The 18,895-nt window shown below is 43.2% G+C and overlaps 3 protein-coding genes across 3 annotated transcripts in view; 1 reads left to right on the top strand and 2 right to left on the bottom strand.

Moving 5' to 3' along the window:
• ZBTB8OS (zinc finger and BTB domain containing 8 opposite strand) overlaps window positions 1–6,341 on the top strand; it is a 52,531-nt gene extending 46,190 nt beyond the window's left edge. Inside the window, exon 7 of the mRNA XM_043505969.1 lies at window positions 6,217–6,341. Coding sequence (XP_043361904.1) covers window positions 6,217–6,249 — 33 coding nt within the window. The 3' untranslated portion in view covers window positions 6,250–6,341. The remainder of the gene's footprint in view (window positions 1–6,216) is intronic.
• LOC119845373 (zinc finger and BTB domain-containing protein 8A-like) overlaps window positions 1–17,803 on the bottom strand; it is a 28,817-nt gene extending 11,014 nt beyond the window's left edge. The window contains 1 exon segment of the mRNA XM_038377600.2: window positions 17,696–17,803. The gene's annotated coding sequence lies outside the window, so the exon portion shown is untranslated.
• LOC119845374 (zinc finger and BTB domain-containing protein 8A-like) lies at window positions 5,678–17,829 on the bottom strand. The gene is made up of 6 exons (XM_038377605.2): window positions 17,696–17,829; window positions 15,750–16,535; window positions 14,474–14,594; window positions 12,979–13,951; window positions 8,345–8,505; window positions 5,678–6,511 (listed from the first exon to the last, which is right to left on the bottom strand). Exons 4-6 carry the CDS (start codon window positions 13,922–13,924, stop codon window positions 6,182–6,184), a joined length of 1,437 nt encoding a protein of 478 aa, XP_038233533.1. The 5' UTR covers window positions 13,925–13,951; window positions 14,474–14,594; window positions 15,750–16,535; window positions 17,696–17,829; the 3' UTR covers window positions 5,678–6,181.
• Between the last annotated feature and the right edge of the window lie 1,066 nt (window positions 17,830–18,895).

Here is an 18,895-nt window from a genome sequence, read left to right as displayed (position 1 = left end):
CAGGAGCTCCGGGCAGCCGGCGGCCCCCACCGGGCCAGCCGCCGCGGGGCTCCAGCCCGGCAGGGCCCTGTGGGCTGCCCGGGCGGCTGCAGCGCCCACACCCGCTCGCCCCGGCGGGGGTTCCCCTCAGGCTCAAGCCTCCCGCTTTGTGCGGCCCCCCCCTACCCACCCACCCACCCAGACCTGCCGCCCGCCCGGCGTTGCCCGCGCCGCCTCGGCCCCGATCCCGGTCTGGCTGCCTGCGTCTTAACCCTTCTCCCCGTCCGCCTGCTCTCGCCCCGCACCCGCTTCCCACCAGCCCTTTGTTGCCATCCCGGCCCCTCGCAGCCGCGCCTGGGGCTGCAAATGGCGCCCGCTTCGGTCTCTCGGCAAACGCGGGGCTGAAGCTCGGCCCGGAGACCGCCTGGGCCCGGGAGCGCCCACCTACAGGCCCCGGCCCGCTCCGTGTCAGAGCCCGCGGGAGCGGCTCGCTCTGGGGCCCTTTCAGCCCCCGAACCCCAGCGCCAGGCCGGCGGGCAGCGCAGCCGCCACTTACCGGCTGGGTTTCCGCGGGCGGCGAGCCGGAGAGAGCCGGAGGCGGGATCCCCGCACCCGCGGCGGGCTCTTCGTCGCTTCCGTGCGAGTGGCGGGTCCCGCCGCCCCAAACCGCGGAAGCCCGAACGCGAGAGAACAAAAGGGTTTTGCTGACGTGGGCGTTGGACAGAGACGCCCGGGGGCTGGGGACACAATTAAAGGGGCAACGCTCCGATCGCAGGCACAACCCAGCAGCTTCCGCTGCCTGAGCTTCCCTTCCAGGGTGGCGCTTTCCTCTTCTCACACCCACAGCCCCGCATGCTCCCCTGGAGGGAACGTGATGCCCCAGATGCTTCCTTCTCACACCTTTGCCTACCACTGGGGTTTGGGTGCCCGAGATCCATTTGCCACACACCGGCGTGTTCCCCTGAGGGAATGTAATGCCCTGTCCTGCCTCACACCCACTTGCCCCTCAAGGCCCCAAAATGCCTCAAATGGTCCTTAACCCCCCCCCCACCACACACACACACACACACTTTATGATTTAGGCCCTGATGTCCCATTTCTTTCTCTTCCTGACATGCTCTTCAGTAGAGTTTTGAGGCCCTGTCCTTTCTCACCCCTTGCTTGCATCCGATGAAGTGAGCTGTAGCTCACGAAAGCTTATGCTCTAATAAATTTGTTAGTCTCTAAGGTGCCACAAGTCCTCCTTTTCTTTTTGCGAATACAGACTAACACGGCTGCTACTCTGAAACCTTGGTCTACTTACATCCTTCCCATACTCCAGACACTTCAGGAGAATCTGTGATGCCCCCATCCTTACTTTTCACTCTTAGCTGAGCCCCCAGGGTTGGCGGGATGCCCCAGTTTCCTGCCATAATAAAAGCTTAATATGATCTTGTACATGAGATGAAAACACTAGCTGCCAGCAGAAGGGCCAGATTTTATATCATTTTGTTTGGCAAAGAAAAGACACAGAGACTGTACATACGTTAAATTTATTGGACATATCCTTGTAATCCTTATATGCAGAATCATATATCTAGTTCTACAGAGCACATTCTTTCTGTATCTGTTTAAAAAACACAACTTGCAGTGGCTAACTCAACCCTTGGGGTACTGGTTTGTGAGTCCTTGTATGTATGTGTAAATGATGGGCAGCTGGGTGACAAAAGGAGAAATAATTCTTTGTTTGTGGTAAGTAAATTAACACCAAGTACTTAGATTAGTATCATCTTCACAAATTTTCTCAACAAAACAACTCACGTTTTACTCAAACGGGGGGTTTTACGAGTGAAGACAGCAGAATATGGATCTGCCCTGTAAGGTCAAAAATCATCTGCATAATCAATCTGCAAGTGCCAAAAAAAACGATAAGACCCAAGAAAACAGTAGTACTGGAAGCTTTAACAGAACTGCTGTTCTCCACAACTTCAGTTCCTGGTTCTGTAGTGTGCCATCATAAATATTTGTATAATACAAATGAAGGAATACCAGATTAAATTAGGCTTAAATTAAATACCAGATTAAATTTACACTTCATCCGATGAAGTGAGCTGTAGCTCACGAAAGCTTATGCTCAAATAATTTGTTAGTCTCTAAGGTGCCACAAGTCCTTCCTTTTCTATTTCCTCATGTTTATTTTTCCCTCCTACTGTTCCTCACACGTTCTTGTCAACTGCTGGACATGGCCCATATTGATTATCACTACAAAAGGTTTTTTTTCTCTCCTGCTGCTAATAGCACTCTCGTATAGTGTGTATGGTAACACCCATTGTTTCATGTTCTCTGTGTATATAAAATCATCCTACTGTATTTGCCACTGCATGCATCCGATGCAGTGAGCTGTAGCCCACAAAAGCTTATGCTCAAATAAATTTGTTAGTCTCTAAGGTGCCACAAGTACTCCTGATCTTTTTGCAGATACAGACTAACACGGCTACTACTCTGAAACCTGTATCCTGCAAGTTGTTCTGTGCATGTAGACCCCTTGCACCCATCAGGAGCCTCCTGATTTTTGCGGGGCTTTGTGCAGACCTAGAGCAGTTTGCAGGATTGGGGCCTTGGACCATAAGTCTCAACTATACTTGCAACAAAAGAACCATTGTATTATGCAGCAGAAACTAAGTAATGTCATAGAACAGGAAGAATAAGCTTTCTCTTTCCACAAAAACTGGGGCACCTTGTGATAGTATTTAAAGGTTACTCAACATGTGAAAGGTAGTATAATACTTTAGAATCTTTCATTCCTATCCATTCAAATTTTAAACCGTTTTTTTATGTGTCCTCAGATTTTTGTAGCATGTGAGTTCATTTTTCTACAGTTAATTTAATCTGTAAATTTAGGTAAGCAGTACTCATCTTTCTAAATGATACCTTGATATTTTTAAGAACACAAGAACAGCCATACTGGGACAGGCCAATGGTCCACCTAGCCCAGTATCCTGTCTTCCAACAGTGGCCAATGCCAAGTGCTTCAGAGGGAACGAACAGAACAGGTAATCATCAAGTGATCCATCCCCTGTCGCCCATTCTCAGCATCTGGCTAGCAGAGGTTAGGAACACTTCAGCATGGTTTTGCATCCCTGCCCATCCTGGCTAATAGACACTGGTGGACCTAACCTCCGTGAACTTACCTAGTTCTTTTTTAAAACTGTGCTAAAAATAAATCATCATCTAGGGAAAACTTCCCTCTGAAACTAATTGTTTTGTACACTCAATATTTTCTATATAGGTTTAATCTAGGTTGGAAATTAACAGCTGAATTTTCAAAGCCCTAGTACTTGGGCCCAGATCTGGAAAGATGCTGAACACCCAGAATTCACATCAAACATCAATGGAGTTGGGTGCTCATTCACTTATCAGGAACTGAACAGGGTGCATCTAAACCAGTAGATAAGCACATAGATATCTACATGTTGTTTGGTTAAATTTTCAAGAGTCACGTTGTGTCTAACTGTTTCTGAAAATCCAATCACATAGTTGTGCACAGATCGCAAGGGTTGTGGGGATGAGGAACTAGTGCTTGTGTGCCTGACTGGAATATTCAGGAAGATTTTTGGGAATACTTTTGCTTTCTGGGTGCAAGGTTCCATTCTCCTTAAAGCATGACTACTTTTTCCATGGCACTAATCTGTCAGACAGGACCCTGGTGATCAATCCACACTTTCACTCTACATTGCAGAATAGATGTTAGCATCTGTACCCTTTGAATGCAGAGTCCCAGGGATTGTAGATTAAGACATCTAATACTGTCTAATACTAAGACATCTGATACTAAACTGGGAGGAGTGGTAGATACGCTGGAGGGGAGGGATAGGATACAGAAGGACCTAGACAAATTGGAGGATTGGGCCAAAAGAAATCTAACGAGGTTCAATAAGGATAAGTGCAGGGTCCTGCACTTAGGATGGAAGAATCCAATGCACCGCTACAGACTAGGGACCGAATGGCTCGGCAGCAGTTCTGCGGAAAAGGACCTAGGGGTGACAGTGGACGAGAAGCTGGATATGAGTCAGCAGTGTGCCCTTGTTGCCAAGAAGGCCAATGGCATTTTGGGATGTATAAGTAGGGGCATAGCGAGCAGATCGAGGGACGTGATCGTTCCCCTCTATTCGACACTGGTGAGGCCTCATCTGGAGTACTGTGTCCAGTTTTGGGCCCCACACTACAGGAAGGATGTGGATAAATTGGAAAGAGTACAACGAAGGGCAACGAAAATGATTAGGGTCTAGAGCACATGACTTATGAGGAGAGGCTGAGGGAGCTGGGATTGTTTAGTCTGCAGAAGAGAAGAATGAGGGGGATTTGATAGCTGCTTTCAACTACCTGAAAGGGGGTTTCAAAGAGGATGGCTCTAGACTGTTCTCAATGGTAGCAGATGACAGAACGAGGAGTAATGGTCTCAAGTTGCAATGGGGGAGGTTTAGATTGGATATTAGGAAAAACTTTTTCACTAAGAGGGTGGTGAAACACTGGAATGCGTTACCTAGGGAGGTGGTAGAATCTCCTTCCTTAGAGGTTTTTAAGGTCAGGCTTGACAAAGCCCTGGCTGGGATGATTTAACTGGGACTTGGTCCTGCTTTGAGCAGGGGGTTGGACTAGATGACCTTCTGGGGTCCCTTCCAACCCTGATATTCTATGATTCTATGATCTTTCCCAGATCTCTTATTTCAGTAAACCAGCTAAGGGTTTCACCTGGGATACTGCTAGGAATAGCCCACATTCTGAACTGTTGGCTTCTTGCAGACAGGGAGATTTTTGTTCTTACTTGTACATACATTTTCTGCAAAGGAAACCACGTAGGTATTAATTTGTATAGTTGTTTTATTTAGTGCCAGGTCTCATATTTCTCAGTTTTTGAGTTAGTGTTTCAGGCTAAGAAAATTTCTTCTGGAGTTGGGAGCCAGAGAGGATTGATCGGTAGGAAGAGCTCTGCTGGGGGTGGAACTACTTGCAACAATATGAGGAGTAGTAGCTCAGAGGCCAGACAGATAGTCTTATCTTTGTAAACTAGCTCTAGAAAAAGGAGATTAAAATCTCCTTCTCTTCAGTTAGCTGCTAATATAAAAAATATTAGCATACATTTTACAAGGTGTGTCTTTCTTGGTTTCACTTAGGTATCATAAAAGTAGAATTAACACCAGAAAAAGTTAAAAGAGCTCTGCCTTATGTAAAGTATATTTGTCCTGAAAATCCAAGAACTCAAATACGGTATATTTTTTTCTTTAAATGTTATGTAATATTTGTTAAATAAAAGTTGTGCAGCTAATAATACAAACACAAATTGCTGTAATAAGGAAGACTAATATAAACTCATTTATTTGAAAGATAAATTTGATGGATGAGTTGTAACAGATTTTTTCAAAATAAGAAAATAAAAGTACCATATGCTTATACTGAGATTCTTTCAAAATACAAAACATAAGAAAAGTTTAATGGATCCCTTGGCTACAGAGCAGTTTGAGTAACACAGTTCCCTTGATCACTCTCGTTACAGTGTGTATGGTAACACCCATTGTTTCATGTTCTCTGTATATAAATCTCCCCACTGTATTTTCCACTGAATGCATCCGATGAAGTGAGCTGTAGCTCACGAAAGCTTATGCTCAAATAAATTTGTTGGTCTCTAAGGTGCCACAAGTCCTCCTTTTCTTTTTGCGAATACAGACTAACACGGCTGCTACTCTGAAACCTCTAATTCCCTTCCTGCTTCACAGTGGCAGAGTATTTTAATTCTTATTCTATTTTGCTGGATGAAAAATGCATCCAATGAAAAAATATAAACAAGAGTAACTAAACTTAGAACTTGTGCAAAAATTATTGCTTTTTAAATGGTGTAATGTTTCTTAAAGAGAGAGCAAGTATTGGTGAGAATTAATGTTTTTTTTCCTTCATTTAAAGTCTTTAAGGAATATTTTAATAAAAAAAAGTTATTCATCCCTCTAGTAGTTCAAAGGTGAATTGCTCATTATTCTGTCTTGGGATTCTTTCCAGTGTCACAGATGTTGGTGTCTTGATGAATACAAAGCATGCAAATAAGATCATATCACAGTCATAATGACAGAACTTTGCGTGTTAACAAGAGTCTGGGGATATGGGGATTCCTGGGCAAGACACAAGAAATTAATGTAATGGTGAGATTTACTAATTCTCAATTAATTCACAACTAACTAATATTTGGCTTTACTTCCTTTTTCTCAGTCTCATCTTCACTATCATCAACTTCCTGGATGACTAAACCAACAGAGTCCTCCTCCACAACTTCCTTAGTTCTGTGTTCTTCACCAAAGTGCCACCTAGAATCCTTGTCCTCTTCTGGTGAAAACCCAAGTGATTGTTCAGCCTCCAAGTCAATAGGAATGCTTTCTATGCCAGCTTCAACCAGACATTCATTACACAGTCTGTAGCGCCTTGTTCCTTCTTGCACCACTTGCCCTGTCATGTCAGTCACGTGGCGCTTACACTTTCTGCATATTGGTTTACAAGCCTGATGAATCTGAAAATTTAAATTTATTAAAAATATTATCCAATAGCAGCACAAAAATACACATTATTTTTCAGATTCTATATCTTAAATTTAACAATTCTGTGATGTAATAGAACCAGTTTCCTTTCATAAGGAGAGACAAACTACATCATGTACTTTAATAAATCTGTTACATATTCAGGGAAGAATCTTTGAGAAGAATATCAATTGCACAGTACTATATTTGCATCTAAGTTGAGAAAGATATCTGCTGAACATTCTAAATAGGATGTAGAGCTTCTGAAAAAATGCTAGATTGTCAGCGCTATTGATATAAGTCCTCTATTAATCCAAAAACAGGAGTGGCACAAATTTCCCAGCACTACTCATCTTGCCAATAGCTTGGTCTACACTTGGTAAATTAGGGCTCATATTAGAGTCCTGCGTGGATACAAATTATCCTTCCAGGATATAAGTTTGTATCCGCGACGGACTCTACTTATTTGCCACTGGTGAGTTACACCAGTTGTAGCAACAACAGAAACTATGGTGTAGAAGTGGGGTTAGGCAGATAGGAATCTCTATTGCTATGTCATCTAACTCTTCTGTAAGGTTAGACAATCCAGTAATAAAAGCTCTTGAGTCTGGCCTGGAGAGACTATTTCTGAGACTGAAAAAGTAACTCAGTTTCCATACTTACTAAGTCCTCAGTCTCTATGCTGGGACTTCCAGCAAGATTTTCAGTTAGTACAAATGTTGGTTTTGATTTTTGTGAACAGTACTGAGAAAATCAGTTCATTTAATCATAGATCACCACACAGCTTTGGAATAGTATGTTTCTTGGTCACTATCAAAATGAGATAGATGTGAACTGGTGTTGTAGAGATGAAAGGCTGTTACTAGAACCACATGATTCAGGTGGGAGAGAATGCAAAAATTACTGGAAAGAGATGGGAGCTAGTCAACAACATTCAGTGCTTTTTTTCCCCCTATGAAAACTAGGAATTAAATCTTTTTTTCATAGAATCGAATATCAGAGTTGGAAGGGACCTCAGGAGGTCATCTAGTCCAACCCCCTGCTCAAAGTAGGACCAATCCCCAATTTTTGCCCCAGATCCCTAAATGGCCCCCTCAAGGTTTGAACTCACAATCCTGGGTTAACAGGCCAATGCTCAAACCGCTGAGCTATCCCTCCCTGTTGGTAGTCTCATCATAATCCCATATAAAAAAAATAAAATGTCCACTTCACAAACAACTTCACAGTTATAAATAATTAGTGGTCTTTCTTCAAACGAGACAGAGAACGTAATAACAGGATTTTGATACTGAGGTGTTTTGTCAGATGATGCAGAGAAGCTTAAAAGGAGTTTGCCCACAACAGGGTCATTTCAGGGACATAACATTTTGCAAGAGGGAGAAAAGATAAACATTGGGAAACCTTTTAAAATACCAGACTGGAACAGGAAAACAGTCTATCATTTAATTTGAGCATTAGTTATTCAATATATTCTTTTCAGTATTTGAATAACGTACAATAATTGACCATGGTATTCTGAAGTGAGCTGTAGCTCACGAAAGCTTATGCTCAAATAAATTTGTTAGTCTCTAAGATGCCACAAGTCCTCCTTTTCTTTTGCGAATACAGACTAACACAGCTGCTACTCCTGAAACAAGCACCATGCTCATCTTAATAATCAGAGTTCTTCAAATCCAAGCAATAATCACAACACAATGGTTTATTTAGAAATGTTTAGAAGCAAACAGTCTAAAGGTCACCCTATTGATTATTTACAGAAGTGACTGGCAGGTTTATGCTACACACATTTTTAAAAAATCTGTTATATGTTAAAAAAATATACATACTGTTCGAAAATGGCTACGCAGATGCTCTAGCCTGGTGAATCTTTTCCCACATGCCTCACATGGATAGGGTCGCTCCCCTGTATGACAACGAAGGTGACGCTTTAGGTCTGCTTTCCGCTTCACCATATGGGTACAAAATGGGCACTTGAACCTCACATCATCTGTTACAAAACAGTCCTGTTAATTTCTAAAAGTTTCATGCTCTTTTTAGTAGTGGGAGAAAAGCAATAACTAAAGTTCAAAACCCTAATGAAGTGTATCAGACTTACCACATTTATCAGATTTTCTGATATTAATGATATTTTGATTATAAACAGCAGGAGGAAAACAACTTTTTTTTAAAACTGAAATAATTGCAGATCTTTCCAATCAACACTGAATTTCTAACATAACTACCCACAGCATGAAAGAATCACAGCCTTACTTGCATACCTTTAGATAATATATTTTATCAAAACTCTCATTAACTAGTCACATACCAATCAGATATTTTCCCATCATGTTTTACCAGCATATTTGTACACAGAAAGTCTTTTTTCTAGACAGTCTTACTCTCCTGCTGTATTGTGTACAGTAGTGTTGACACAATCCAAGGTTTCTGACATTGGATTTTGTTACTATAGAAGCAATCGTCATATCATGAACACTAGATAGTGACAACAGTAAATGAATCAAGCAAACAGAATAAAATAGATAAAGAATAGCTTCTGTTCACACAGAAAAGTCTTGGTGATGGTAAGTGATAGAAAAAGAAATCCAGTAAGATAATGACAGTTTTTGTCTTCTCTGAAATACTTAAATCATGAAACTCTGTCTCTCAATCCTCAGTATAAGACTTCCCTGCTGCCATCCATCCCTTAATTAATCTCAAGATATACCTAATGGCAAACTTCTATAGCCAAGTGTAGCATCATGGTGGGCCACTAAGGGCAAGCACATTTGTTGCAGGGCTTCAGTCCCTTTGGTAGTATGGAGACTTGTGACTAGGAGGACAGCAAGTCCTTTTGACAGAAGAGCCTGAAAGAGATCTGGATGGGGGATCAGGAAGTTTCTTCACTGGCAGACTGAAGAGGAATAGCTATTAAGCCCTCCACTGCCAAGGGCCTGGAAAAGAGCCTGAATGGGGCAGGGACTGCTTAGAAATATTGTGGACCCCCGCAGCCAAGAAAGACTGAAATAACTTTTCATAGACCCTGGCAGAAAGGCTGTCGAGAACCTGGTTAAAATGGAATAACTACTCACAGACCTCACTGGGAGGGCTGTAGAAGTCAGAGGATGAGGTGTGGATAGGAAAGACTTTCCAGTGCAAATACTGGAATTCAACTGGTATATTAATAAACCAGACTGCAGAAGGGAGATTTTGTTTTGAAATTCTATTTGCGCGGTTATCCCAGAGGCACAGAAGAGAGGAAACTGAGGCACTGTTATGCATCTGATGGAGGTCTGACTAAGATGACCCTGTAACACTAACTAAGGCAGAAGGAATTTTCTCGAGTCAGACACTACTGTATCAGTCATGAGGGTAGCCCCGAGGCTGAACATGCTGCTTCTGCAATGCTGCCAGTCCCTACCAGCTCAAGCAGCTTAAGTGACAAATCTTGCTTTAGTACTCTGCATGCCAAAGAAGAATGAGAGAATAAATGAACAGGAAAAGACTATTATTATCCTTTTGATTTTTTTAAAAGAACTGTGGACTGTTCATGGAAAACTTTGAAAAATGTACTTATCTTCCTGCTAGCAGGTGAGACAGAGAAGGAACTGATCAATTCCTGTCCTATTTGAGAAGTTCTATACAGCTTGTTCTCTGTCTTACCAGATGAGTAATTCAAACTACAGCATTGCCAGGCATATTCAATAACACATATATTTCCCTTTTTGTCTTTTTGGTGGGCAACAGTGAAATGGCTGCTAACTTTGCATTATAAAAAAACATAAGCCCATTTTATTCTGCAGCCAAGTTAGTTTTAGTTTTGTACCACTTTCCTGAGTTTGCCCATCAAATCAGAAACAGTTTGCTAGTGTCATTCTCTCTGGAGCTCTGTCTACTGTGAAAGTTCAGTACACCACGCAGATGCACAAATTGCATTACAGCAGAAGAGGACATTATTGAGGAAGGGTGGCATGACATTGTCACCCTTATTTCTCTGCTGCGGCTGGCAGTGGCACTGCTTTCAGAGCTGGGCAGCTGGCCAGCAGCTTGCCACCCTTACTTCTGCACTGCCGCTGGGTGGCAGTGTTGCTTTCGGAGCTGGGTGCCCCACCAGCAGCCACTGCTCTCGGGCCATCCAGCTCTGAAGGCAGAGCAACTTCTTATGCCCCTACAGAATACATTCCTTGTCCCCCCACACTTCCAGGGGGGCGCGCCCCACAGTTTGAGAACTTTGGATTTAGAATATATCAGTCATAAGAACAGCCTGATGCATATTTGCAACAGAAGAGTATGACTGAACCCTTTCTCATTGCAAAAGGTTTGGTCAATTTCTAGGAGGCAGTGTCTAGCAAAAGAGGTCACATACACAGGGGAATGAAGTGCCAAAGAAGACATCAATATCTTATTAAATATAGTGGTTTTTAAATTTTGGAAGTATATAGAAGGTCTACCTGGAGTTGTATGTCCACACCCTTAATTTCTTATCAAAGGAAATTCAAGCTACATAATAGGAAAAATCCTGAAAATATATAAAGACAAAGGAATGACTTATGCAAGGATTCATCAAGACATCGTTATATATAATCTTTTCAAATGTATTAATTACCTGACAAATGAACTCTTTATAAGTTGGGCATAGGTTGTTGCAACTCCATGGTACTCCCTTTTTGAAAGCAACAAAAGCTAAAAAAACCTAGGACTTGACAAGTTTTAGCACCTGAAAGTTAGATATGGTATTACAAACTCTAACCAAAGGTACAGTAGTTTGATCTCCTTATTAAGACTTGCCTTTCCTGTAATGATGTGCTCAGTTAATTGTAGAACAGAACTTTATGCCTTTAAAGTAGCAGCTCCACCTATACAGGTTCTTATATCACACACATCACTGTGGTGTATGTGCCTTCTGGTAGCGCATTAAGTGATGTGACTAGCATCTATCACGTATGGTTCTTTCATTCTCCCTTTCTCTCCCTAAAGGGAAATTTGTGTGAATTTTAAAAAAAATATATAGTGTACTTTAGAATTTTAAAAAATTGATTAAATTCATTTTTATTATTGAACCCAAGGTCAGTGAAGTGCAGCAGTCATCCACTGAGATATGACAATGTAGATTGGAGGATCAGTCCACCCTTAATTGCTAAAACTGGATGATTTGTCAAAAACAATTATTAATTTTTCCTCAAATTCAAACAATTAGCAGGAAATCTTGTCTAATTAAGAAGTCAAAAAGAGCCTATAAAACTCTAAACAGTAAAGAATCACAACAGGGTTTTGCACTATCTTGTATAGTTGTTTTTCTGCTTGTAAGGGTCATATAATAACATATTTGTACATGCATTGATAACAATTGAAAGGTGCGTTTTCACCATGGCAACTATACATTTGCAGAATCCTGTTAAGAAATTAAGGACAACAACATGAAATATTCTTTTCTGAAGGAGTGCTATGTATTTTTTCAGTATCTTTACAGCATACCTGAGAGAACCTACAAGTTTGAAGACTCTCTTTAAACTAATTAGTGGCCAGTTTACATTCTGCTCTAGTCAAAGACACATATCAGCTACATTTAATACAATGCACTCTTTCACTCATTGTTATCAACTAGATGTTTAGTCTTCTGATAGGATCATCTTTCTGATAGAGGCTGTTCCACGTAGTAGTCCATCACTTTACAACTCCTCATGTAGAAGTTGGTATTAGCACTCAGTGGCATTGGAACAATTTTAGTAATAGTTGTGCTGAAAGCCATTGAACAAAACTGTAATCCCTATATATGTCTGAAACCACTTCAAGCAATGAGGGCGCTCCTGCACCCCAAGCACCCCTAGTTCCAGCACCCCATTAGCACTGCTAACTAATCATGGCCTTCAGTATTGGTAAAGGTCTGTTGTATCTGTCCTTAGAAGTAACAAATGCAGGACAATTGTTATTAGAATAATCCTTTCTATAGGGAACTAATTTTTAAAGTTTTCAGTGAGGCAACAGCACTTCCTTAAAAGGGAATTCAAGACACAAAGTTAATAATGTCTTTCTAGAATGAGAAACTGACTGGCCGCTGCTACTGTAAGAATTATCACACGATGATTCATAGCAATTTTTAAAATGAGCCTGACAGAGTTTATAAATTAATATGGACAAATAAATAAAAATCTGTTCATAGCAACAATATAAAATGCAACTTTAATTATTTTATTGGGAGCCTCATTTATCAGGAATTCAAAGCCATTACAATGATTTATCAATATGGGAATGTCTGAATGATTTGCAATCTGAAAATATAACCATGGAGTTACTATCGGGCATTAGTTAAAAAGGTGATTCCAGATTTCACTGCATTGCATAACTGTAACTAATTTTTCAGTTTCTAGAGCTGATCATTTTTATTGAGTTAAATGTTCAATCAATTTCTGGACCAAAAATTCAGCAGAAAAAAACATTTAAGAACCCCTGATAGTGAAGGAATAAATGTTTAGTTCACTCTTACCTTCAATCCAACTCCCCATAACACCTAAAATTGTGGGCATACTTGCATACAGCTCATCTGCTTTTGATGATTTAGACTTGTTGGCTGATCTAGATGATTCATACTCCTGCTGGGTCTCTAGCAAGCTCCTTGGCAACACCTCTGACCCCAGACCATGTTGATACCCAGCATGGGCAAAGTCAACTTCTGTATCAAGCTGAGTTTGCTCGTCAGATTGAGAAATGTGGTTAATAGGCTCTGAAGCTCTATTTCCAAGTTTCCTTGATTTACCATGGGGGACATCAGTGGACTGTGGCAATCCAAGCTGCCTGATACGTTTTTTTATGGAATGCCGTCTTTGAGTCTGTTTGGTCAAGTGAGATTGTTGGGTGTTCCTTTGTGAAGCTGAGTAGTAGGTGCAATTACTCCAGGAATTTCCACCCATTATAGATACTCCTACGTGAGAGTCCCTTTGAGAATGTGAGGGACTGCTTTCTACTCTCCATTCTGTGCTATATAAGCATGGACTCTCAGTTCCATTACTGTTCAGATCTTTTTCTGAAAGACTGAAGTAGCGATCCTTCTCCTTCTCACTGATGTCCAGTGAAGATTTAATGAAAGTCTTACAAACACTAATGATATCTGTCATCTGCAGGTAGCTGGCAGCTGACATTACCTCAATCACATTTTGACCAGTAAGAGATAACTTGCCTGAATACACAAAGTCCAGAATGACCATAAAAGTATCAGGGGAGAACATATGAAAGGTAGCAGTTGTTGGCTGACTCATGTCTTTTGAGCTCTGAGAAAGGAGCATTTTGAAATAACCACTACTGGCAAACAGCACATTTCGATGTGCTTTGAAGACCTTCCCCTCAACCAGGATACTGCAGTCACAGAATAAGTCTTGCCTGCGCTGCTCATTCAGTTGCTGTAGGAGGCGAGATTGATGAGAAGAAATATCCATTCCAGAGAAGGGCAAACAAGAACTACTCTAAAAAAAATTGAAAATTATATTTATAAAATGTGCAGTATGAAAGAAGTAATCTGATTGGCAGAGCAAAGATTTTACCTCTGTGGGTATTCCAGTAGCCATTCCACCTCACGATGTGATCTTGACAGATTTCACAACTAAGCAGGATTGGGGTTTTGTCAGTACTTGGTAAGAAACTGGGGAAAATCCAGGTACTGCCACAAGTGATGTTGTCATTTCAGTAAGTGGTAATCTTTTTTCAAAACCAATAATGAACAATGCACTAGCATGATGCTATGGGACTCTCTGTGGAAGGTGTTGCCTTTCAGAGAACCCGACCATTTGTGATCACTAATATTCCATTTTTGTAGGAATTAAATTGTCCTAGCCCGTAGAGTCATGTCACATTCCCACTGGGATATTTACATTCCGCCTTCCTAAAGTCACCCTCCATTTCAGTGGATAATTTTATTGCTCAATTCCTATTCTAAATTGTCATGCATTATTGATGTGTATTGTAAAAAGTTGTTGTGTAACACTTACCAGCGGGTTAAGTTATTCCTGAATATATAAATTGGAAAGGTCTTATCGATTCCTGTGGGATGAATGGCGCTACACAAACGTAACTTTTAATACACAACTAGTAATTTCTCAACTTCGTTGCCTAAGAAGAGACCAAAAAAATCTAGTTGAGTAATGTTTTTCAGAAGTGTCCAAAGTGAAGAGTCTTTTATACAGGGTGGGCGATGCTGGAACATAAAACTGTCAGCATTTAGCCACTGAAATTAATATCGTTATTTTGAAATAGAATATTTTAAAAGCACTATCCCATTTTAGGTACTCTAATATCAATTTATATTGAAAGAAAATATAAGTAGCAGTCTACTATGTCCTTACCACCAGAATTTTCTCTCCACTACCCAGTCCCTCAAGAGCTCATGTCAGAGCTACCTTCTTTGGCAAAAAGGGCTGGATATAGGACTGGCTTTAGTATTTTTCAACATTGCTCCTTTCTCAGTTACACAGAGATCACTGCAGAGCAATGAAAGGTGCTCTCTCACCAGGAGCTAGCAAATTCTGCAGTCCGACCAGTTCATAAAGCAAGGTATAGGTGCTGTAAATCCAACACATGTATTAAATGGTCATCTACAGGATTACTCTGATTGCCCCACACCAATATTTTTAGTGAACAGATATGAAATTATCCCTTAAAAATATAAAAGCCAGAAGAGACCCTATGATGGAATAGTACAGTTTGGGGGGTACTGTATAAATTTGTAGGTTCCGCAGCATACTGGGAATAAAATTTGAATGACTGGAAGTTTTATGAAGTAGTGTTTGAAAAAAATCTAGAATTTATTGCTCTTAAAAATAGAGTGAAATTCAACAGCAGTGTATTAATGACAGTCATCACAAACTATCATGAAAACTAAGTAATACAAGACAGACTATGAACATGATCGTCACAGTTCAGAAATGTATTTTGAATCTCACAATGCATGTTCAGAAGACATCAATGATCAGGAAATTAAAGCAGTATGTCAGATTACTGTTTTAGTGCACATGCACTATCTCCTATTCCCCCCCCACTGGATAAAGTAGTTGCTCTCCACATCTCTGACAGAGTCTAAATGGTCCTTTTTCTTTCCACAATGCCATTCTCTACTAATCCAGAGAGTCAGACCAGAAAAGATGAATCTGCAACTCTAGCATGGTAGTACAGAGAACTGGGATGATCATCTAGTGAGTGACTAGACTATATAGTACTATACATTACATGGGATGCTGGTGATGTGAATGGTTCTTCTTCAACACTTACAAGTATTCTCCTGACTACTGTACTCTTCTCTCAATGAGGCATGCAAAAGAGAAAGTATAGATTTTTTACTTCCATGTAACTGTGTTAAACGGAAGCTAGGTGAAGAATACTCTCCATAACATTTCTATTTTAAATCTAAAGAGACATAAAAAGCAGATATTCATGGTTAAAATTTCAAATAATTTTATTTTTGAACAATCATATTAAATCAAGAAAAATATTTTATTCTATTATATAGAAGTGAACACAAACAAAAAAGAAAACCAATAAGAATATCTGGAAGACTTAAGAACCTAAGGTGACAATGATTTTTAATCAAGTCACAAATGGAAAATAAGCAACCCCCTACTCACCCACACACAACAGGAAGATGAACTACTATTACAACAGAATGAATATCAATGCATGGCAGGTGCAACATGGATTCCTTACCTGAAGATGGAGAAACATAATGCTAGCTTTTGCTAAACATGTGTGGTGATGTTCACTGGTGGCTGGAAACAGAAATCTTTGGCAACAAAATGATGAGGTCTTTGTCCTGAAGAGGCTATAATACTGCACCGATGATGCTATAACCTCTTTATCCTTAGACTACTGCTTGAACTAAAACCTTGGATTTGTCCAGATGTCAGTAATATTTGTATCAGACGCCTTAAAAACGAATTTCAAATCAGAAGAGGCTAGATGGCATACTTTATTGTGTCTGGGAAGCACCTTTCGAAGTCTGAAACACATACCTGTTTATTACCGACGTTTTAAAAATCCCATTTCAGCCTTCTTGCCTTTCTATGTAAGAAATGAACAACACATTTATTAGCGAGAAGCTAGATGTATTCCACGTGCATATGAGCAAAGAAGACATCCCTGAGCAGGCTCAAGTAGCTTGCTCGCAAATGTTCGTGATATACAAGTACAGCAGAATAAATCAGAACCATCAACAAGCAGATATTGAAGGGCTGTGGCGCTCTCACATTGACTGGAGTCCAGATGCTCTCTTCCAGCTCCCTCAACCGCATGTGTAAGACCCCGGTGAGGTGTGGAGGGGGGGATATTTCCGTCTGTCCCCCGCCACAGGGAAGCGGGTGGAGAGAAGGAAGGATGGGCTGGGCTGGGCTGGAGACGCCTTCTGCAGGGACACGCCGAGGAACCAGCGGCGCTACAACGCACAGTCCCTCTCTTGGCCGCGGGGACCAGCGCGGCAGCCGCACCGACTCCCAGTGGACACCCGGGCTCCCCGCCCCACGGCGCCGGGGACGGAGGCTGCCGCTGACCCGCGCGCCCAGGCGGAATGGGATAGCTCAGTGGTTTGAGCAATGGCTTGCTAAACCCAGGGTTGTGAGTTCAATCCTTGAGGGGGCCATTTAGGGATCTGGGGCAAAAATTGGGGATTGGTCCTGCTTTGAGCTGGGGGTTGGACTAAATGACCTCCTGAGGTCCCTTCCAACCCTGATATTCTATGATTCTATGAATCGGCTGCTCCGCCACGGGGCGGGAGGGCAGCGCTAGGGACGCCCGACGGCGCTCGGCTCGCCCCGCCCGCCAAGCCAGGCCGGTACCGTGGGACGTCAGAGCCCGCGGGCCGCGATCAGGGCGGGCGCTGCCGCCCGCCTGGCTGGAGCGGACAGAGCGTCCGTGCCCGCGGGGGGACTCGAGCGGCGGCTCGGGACGGGGGCGCTCCAAGCTCCGCGGTCAGCAGCCTCCCTTCGCGCGGCTCCGCCCGGGACCTGCCGCCCCTGCCCGCTCCCCGTCCCCGTCCCCGTCCCCGCGCCTTTCCCGGCCCCTCACAGCAGCGCCCGGGCCGCCACATGGCGCCCGCCTCGGTCTCCCTGCGCGCGCGGCTCGGCTCGGCTCGGCTCGGCTGCGGGGAGCGCCCGCCTCAGGGCCCCAGCCCGCCTCCGGTCCGCCGCGGCCGGGCCCGGGGCCCTTTCAGCGCAGCCGCCACTTACCGGCTGGGTTCCGCGGGCGGCGGCCGCCGAGCCGGAGGCGGGATCCCCGCACCCGCGGGCCGGGCTCTTCGCCGCTTCCGTGCGAGCGGCGGGTCCCGCCGCCCCAAACCGCGGAAGCCCGAACGCGAGAGAAACAAAAGGGGTTTTGCTGACGTGGGCGCCGGACAGAGACGCCCGGGGGCTGGGGGCACAATGAAAGGGGCGACGCTCCGATGGCGGCAGGCACCAGCCCAGCGGCTTCCCGCCGGCGTGGGCTGCAGTGTCCTCTTCTCGCACCCGCAGTCCCCCAGGCTGCCCGGGGGGGAAGGCGCTGCCTAAGGGCCCTTTTACACACACCCTCCGCCCCATGCGCCTTCCCCCGCAGGGGAGGAACGTCCAGCGTGCCCAGCATGGCCCGCGCTGCCACCCGGCAAGGGGCTGGGTGCTTTTGCATTTGCCCAGTCTTCCAGAGAGACTCTCCCGGGACAGCGACGTGTTTCCTTTTCAACAGGCAGCCCCCGGCAGCGCTTTAGGGCACCGGCGAAAGGCTCCGTGGCTGGATGTGAAGCGGGAGGGTCCCTTTCAACTTTCAAAATGAAACGCCCTCTCTTGTTCACCGTTGTAGAGACTGGGCAACTCTTCCCCCCTCCCCGCCCCCAACTCTAGACTCTCCCTGCAGGGCCTACGATTGCGGAGCGGGAGGGGGACACAAGTCAACTTGTCCGTTCATTTTCTTGGAAGCTATTTATTAGCATGGCTGGGATACGGATTGTCATGGTGTCACTTCCCTTGAACTGGGAATTGCAAATAATTAGATAATTAAATGTTTATCGTCTCACTGTGTCTTCCATTCTAATTCCCACTGAAACGTTATACCCCTCAAGAAAAGCACTGTGACAAATTACAGCACTGATTCAGAGTAGCAGCCGTGGTAGTGTGTATTCGCAAAAAGAAAAGGAGGACTTGTGGCACCTTAGAGTCTAACAAATTTATTAGAGCATAAGCTTTCGTGAGCTACAGCATCGGAATGCATCCGATGAAGCGAGCTGTAGCTCACGAAAGCTTATGCTCTAATAAATTTGTTAGTCTCTAAGGTGCCACAAGTACTCCTTTTCTTTTAGCACCGATTCAGAAAATCCCACCGGGCACCAGCAAGCCATCTACTTAAATCATACACCTAACATATCTAGGGGAAGAGGAACAAAATCATACTATGTTCTC

Source organism: Dermochelys coriacea, chromosome 19, assembly GCF_009764565.3.
Source record: "Dermochelys coriacea isolate rDerCor1 chromosome 19, rDerCor1.pri.v4, whole genome shotgun sequence".
Lineage (NCBI taxonomy): Eukaryota > Metazoa > Chordata > Testudines > Dermochelyidae > Dermochelys > Dermochelys coriacea.
The sequence above is the reverse complement of the archived record's forward strand: the minus strand, read 5'-3'. Positions and strand labels throughout refer to the sequence as shown.

What these genes read in the sequence shown, in the direction of transcription:
- LOC119845374 (XM_038377605.2), bottom strand. Translation starts at nt 13,924, where the DNA reads ATGGATATTTCTTCTCATCAATCTCGCCTCCTACAGCAACTGAATGAG. An exon ending in TATGGGGAGTTGGATTGAAG is followed by an intron (nt 8,506 to 12,978) that starts GTAAGAGTGAAC and finishes GTTTTGTAACAG; the next exon opens with ATGATGTGAGGTTCAAGTGC. An exon ending in TGCGTAGCCATTTTCGAACA is followed by an intron (nt 6,512 to 8,344) that starts GTATGTATATTT and finishes TTAAATTTTCAG; the next exon opens with ATTCATCAGGCTTGTAAACC.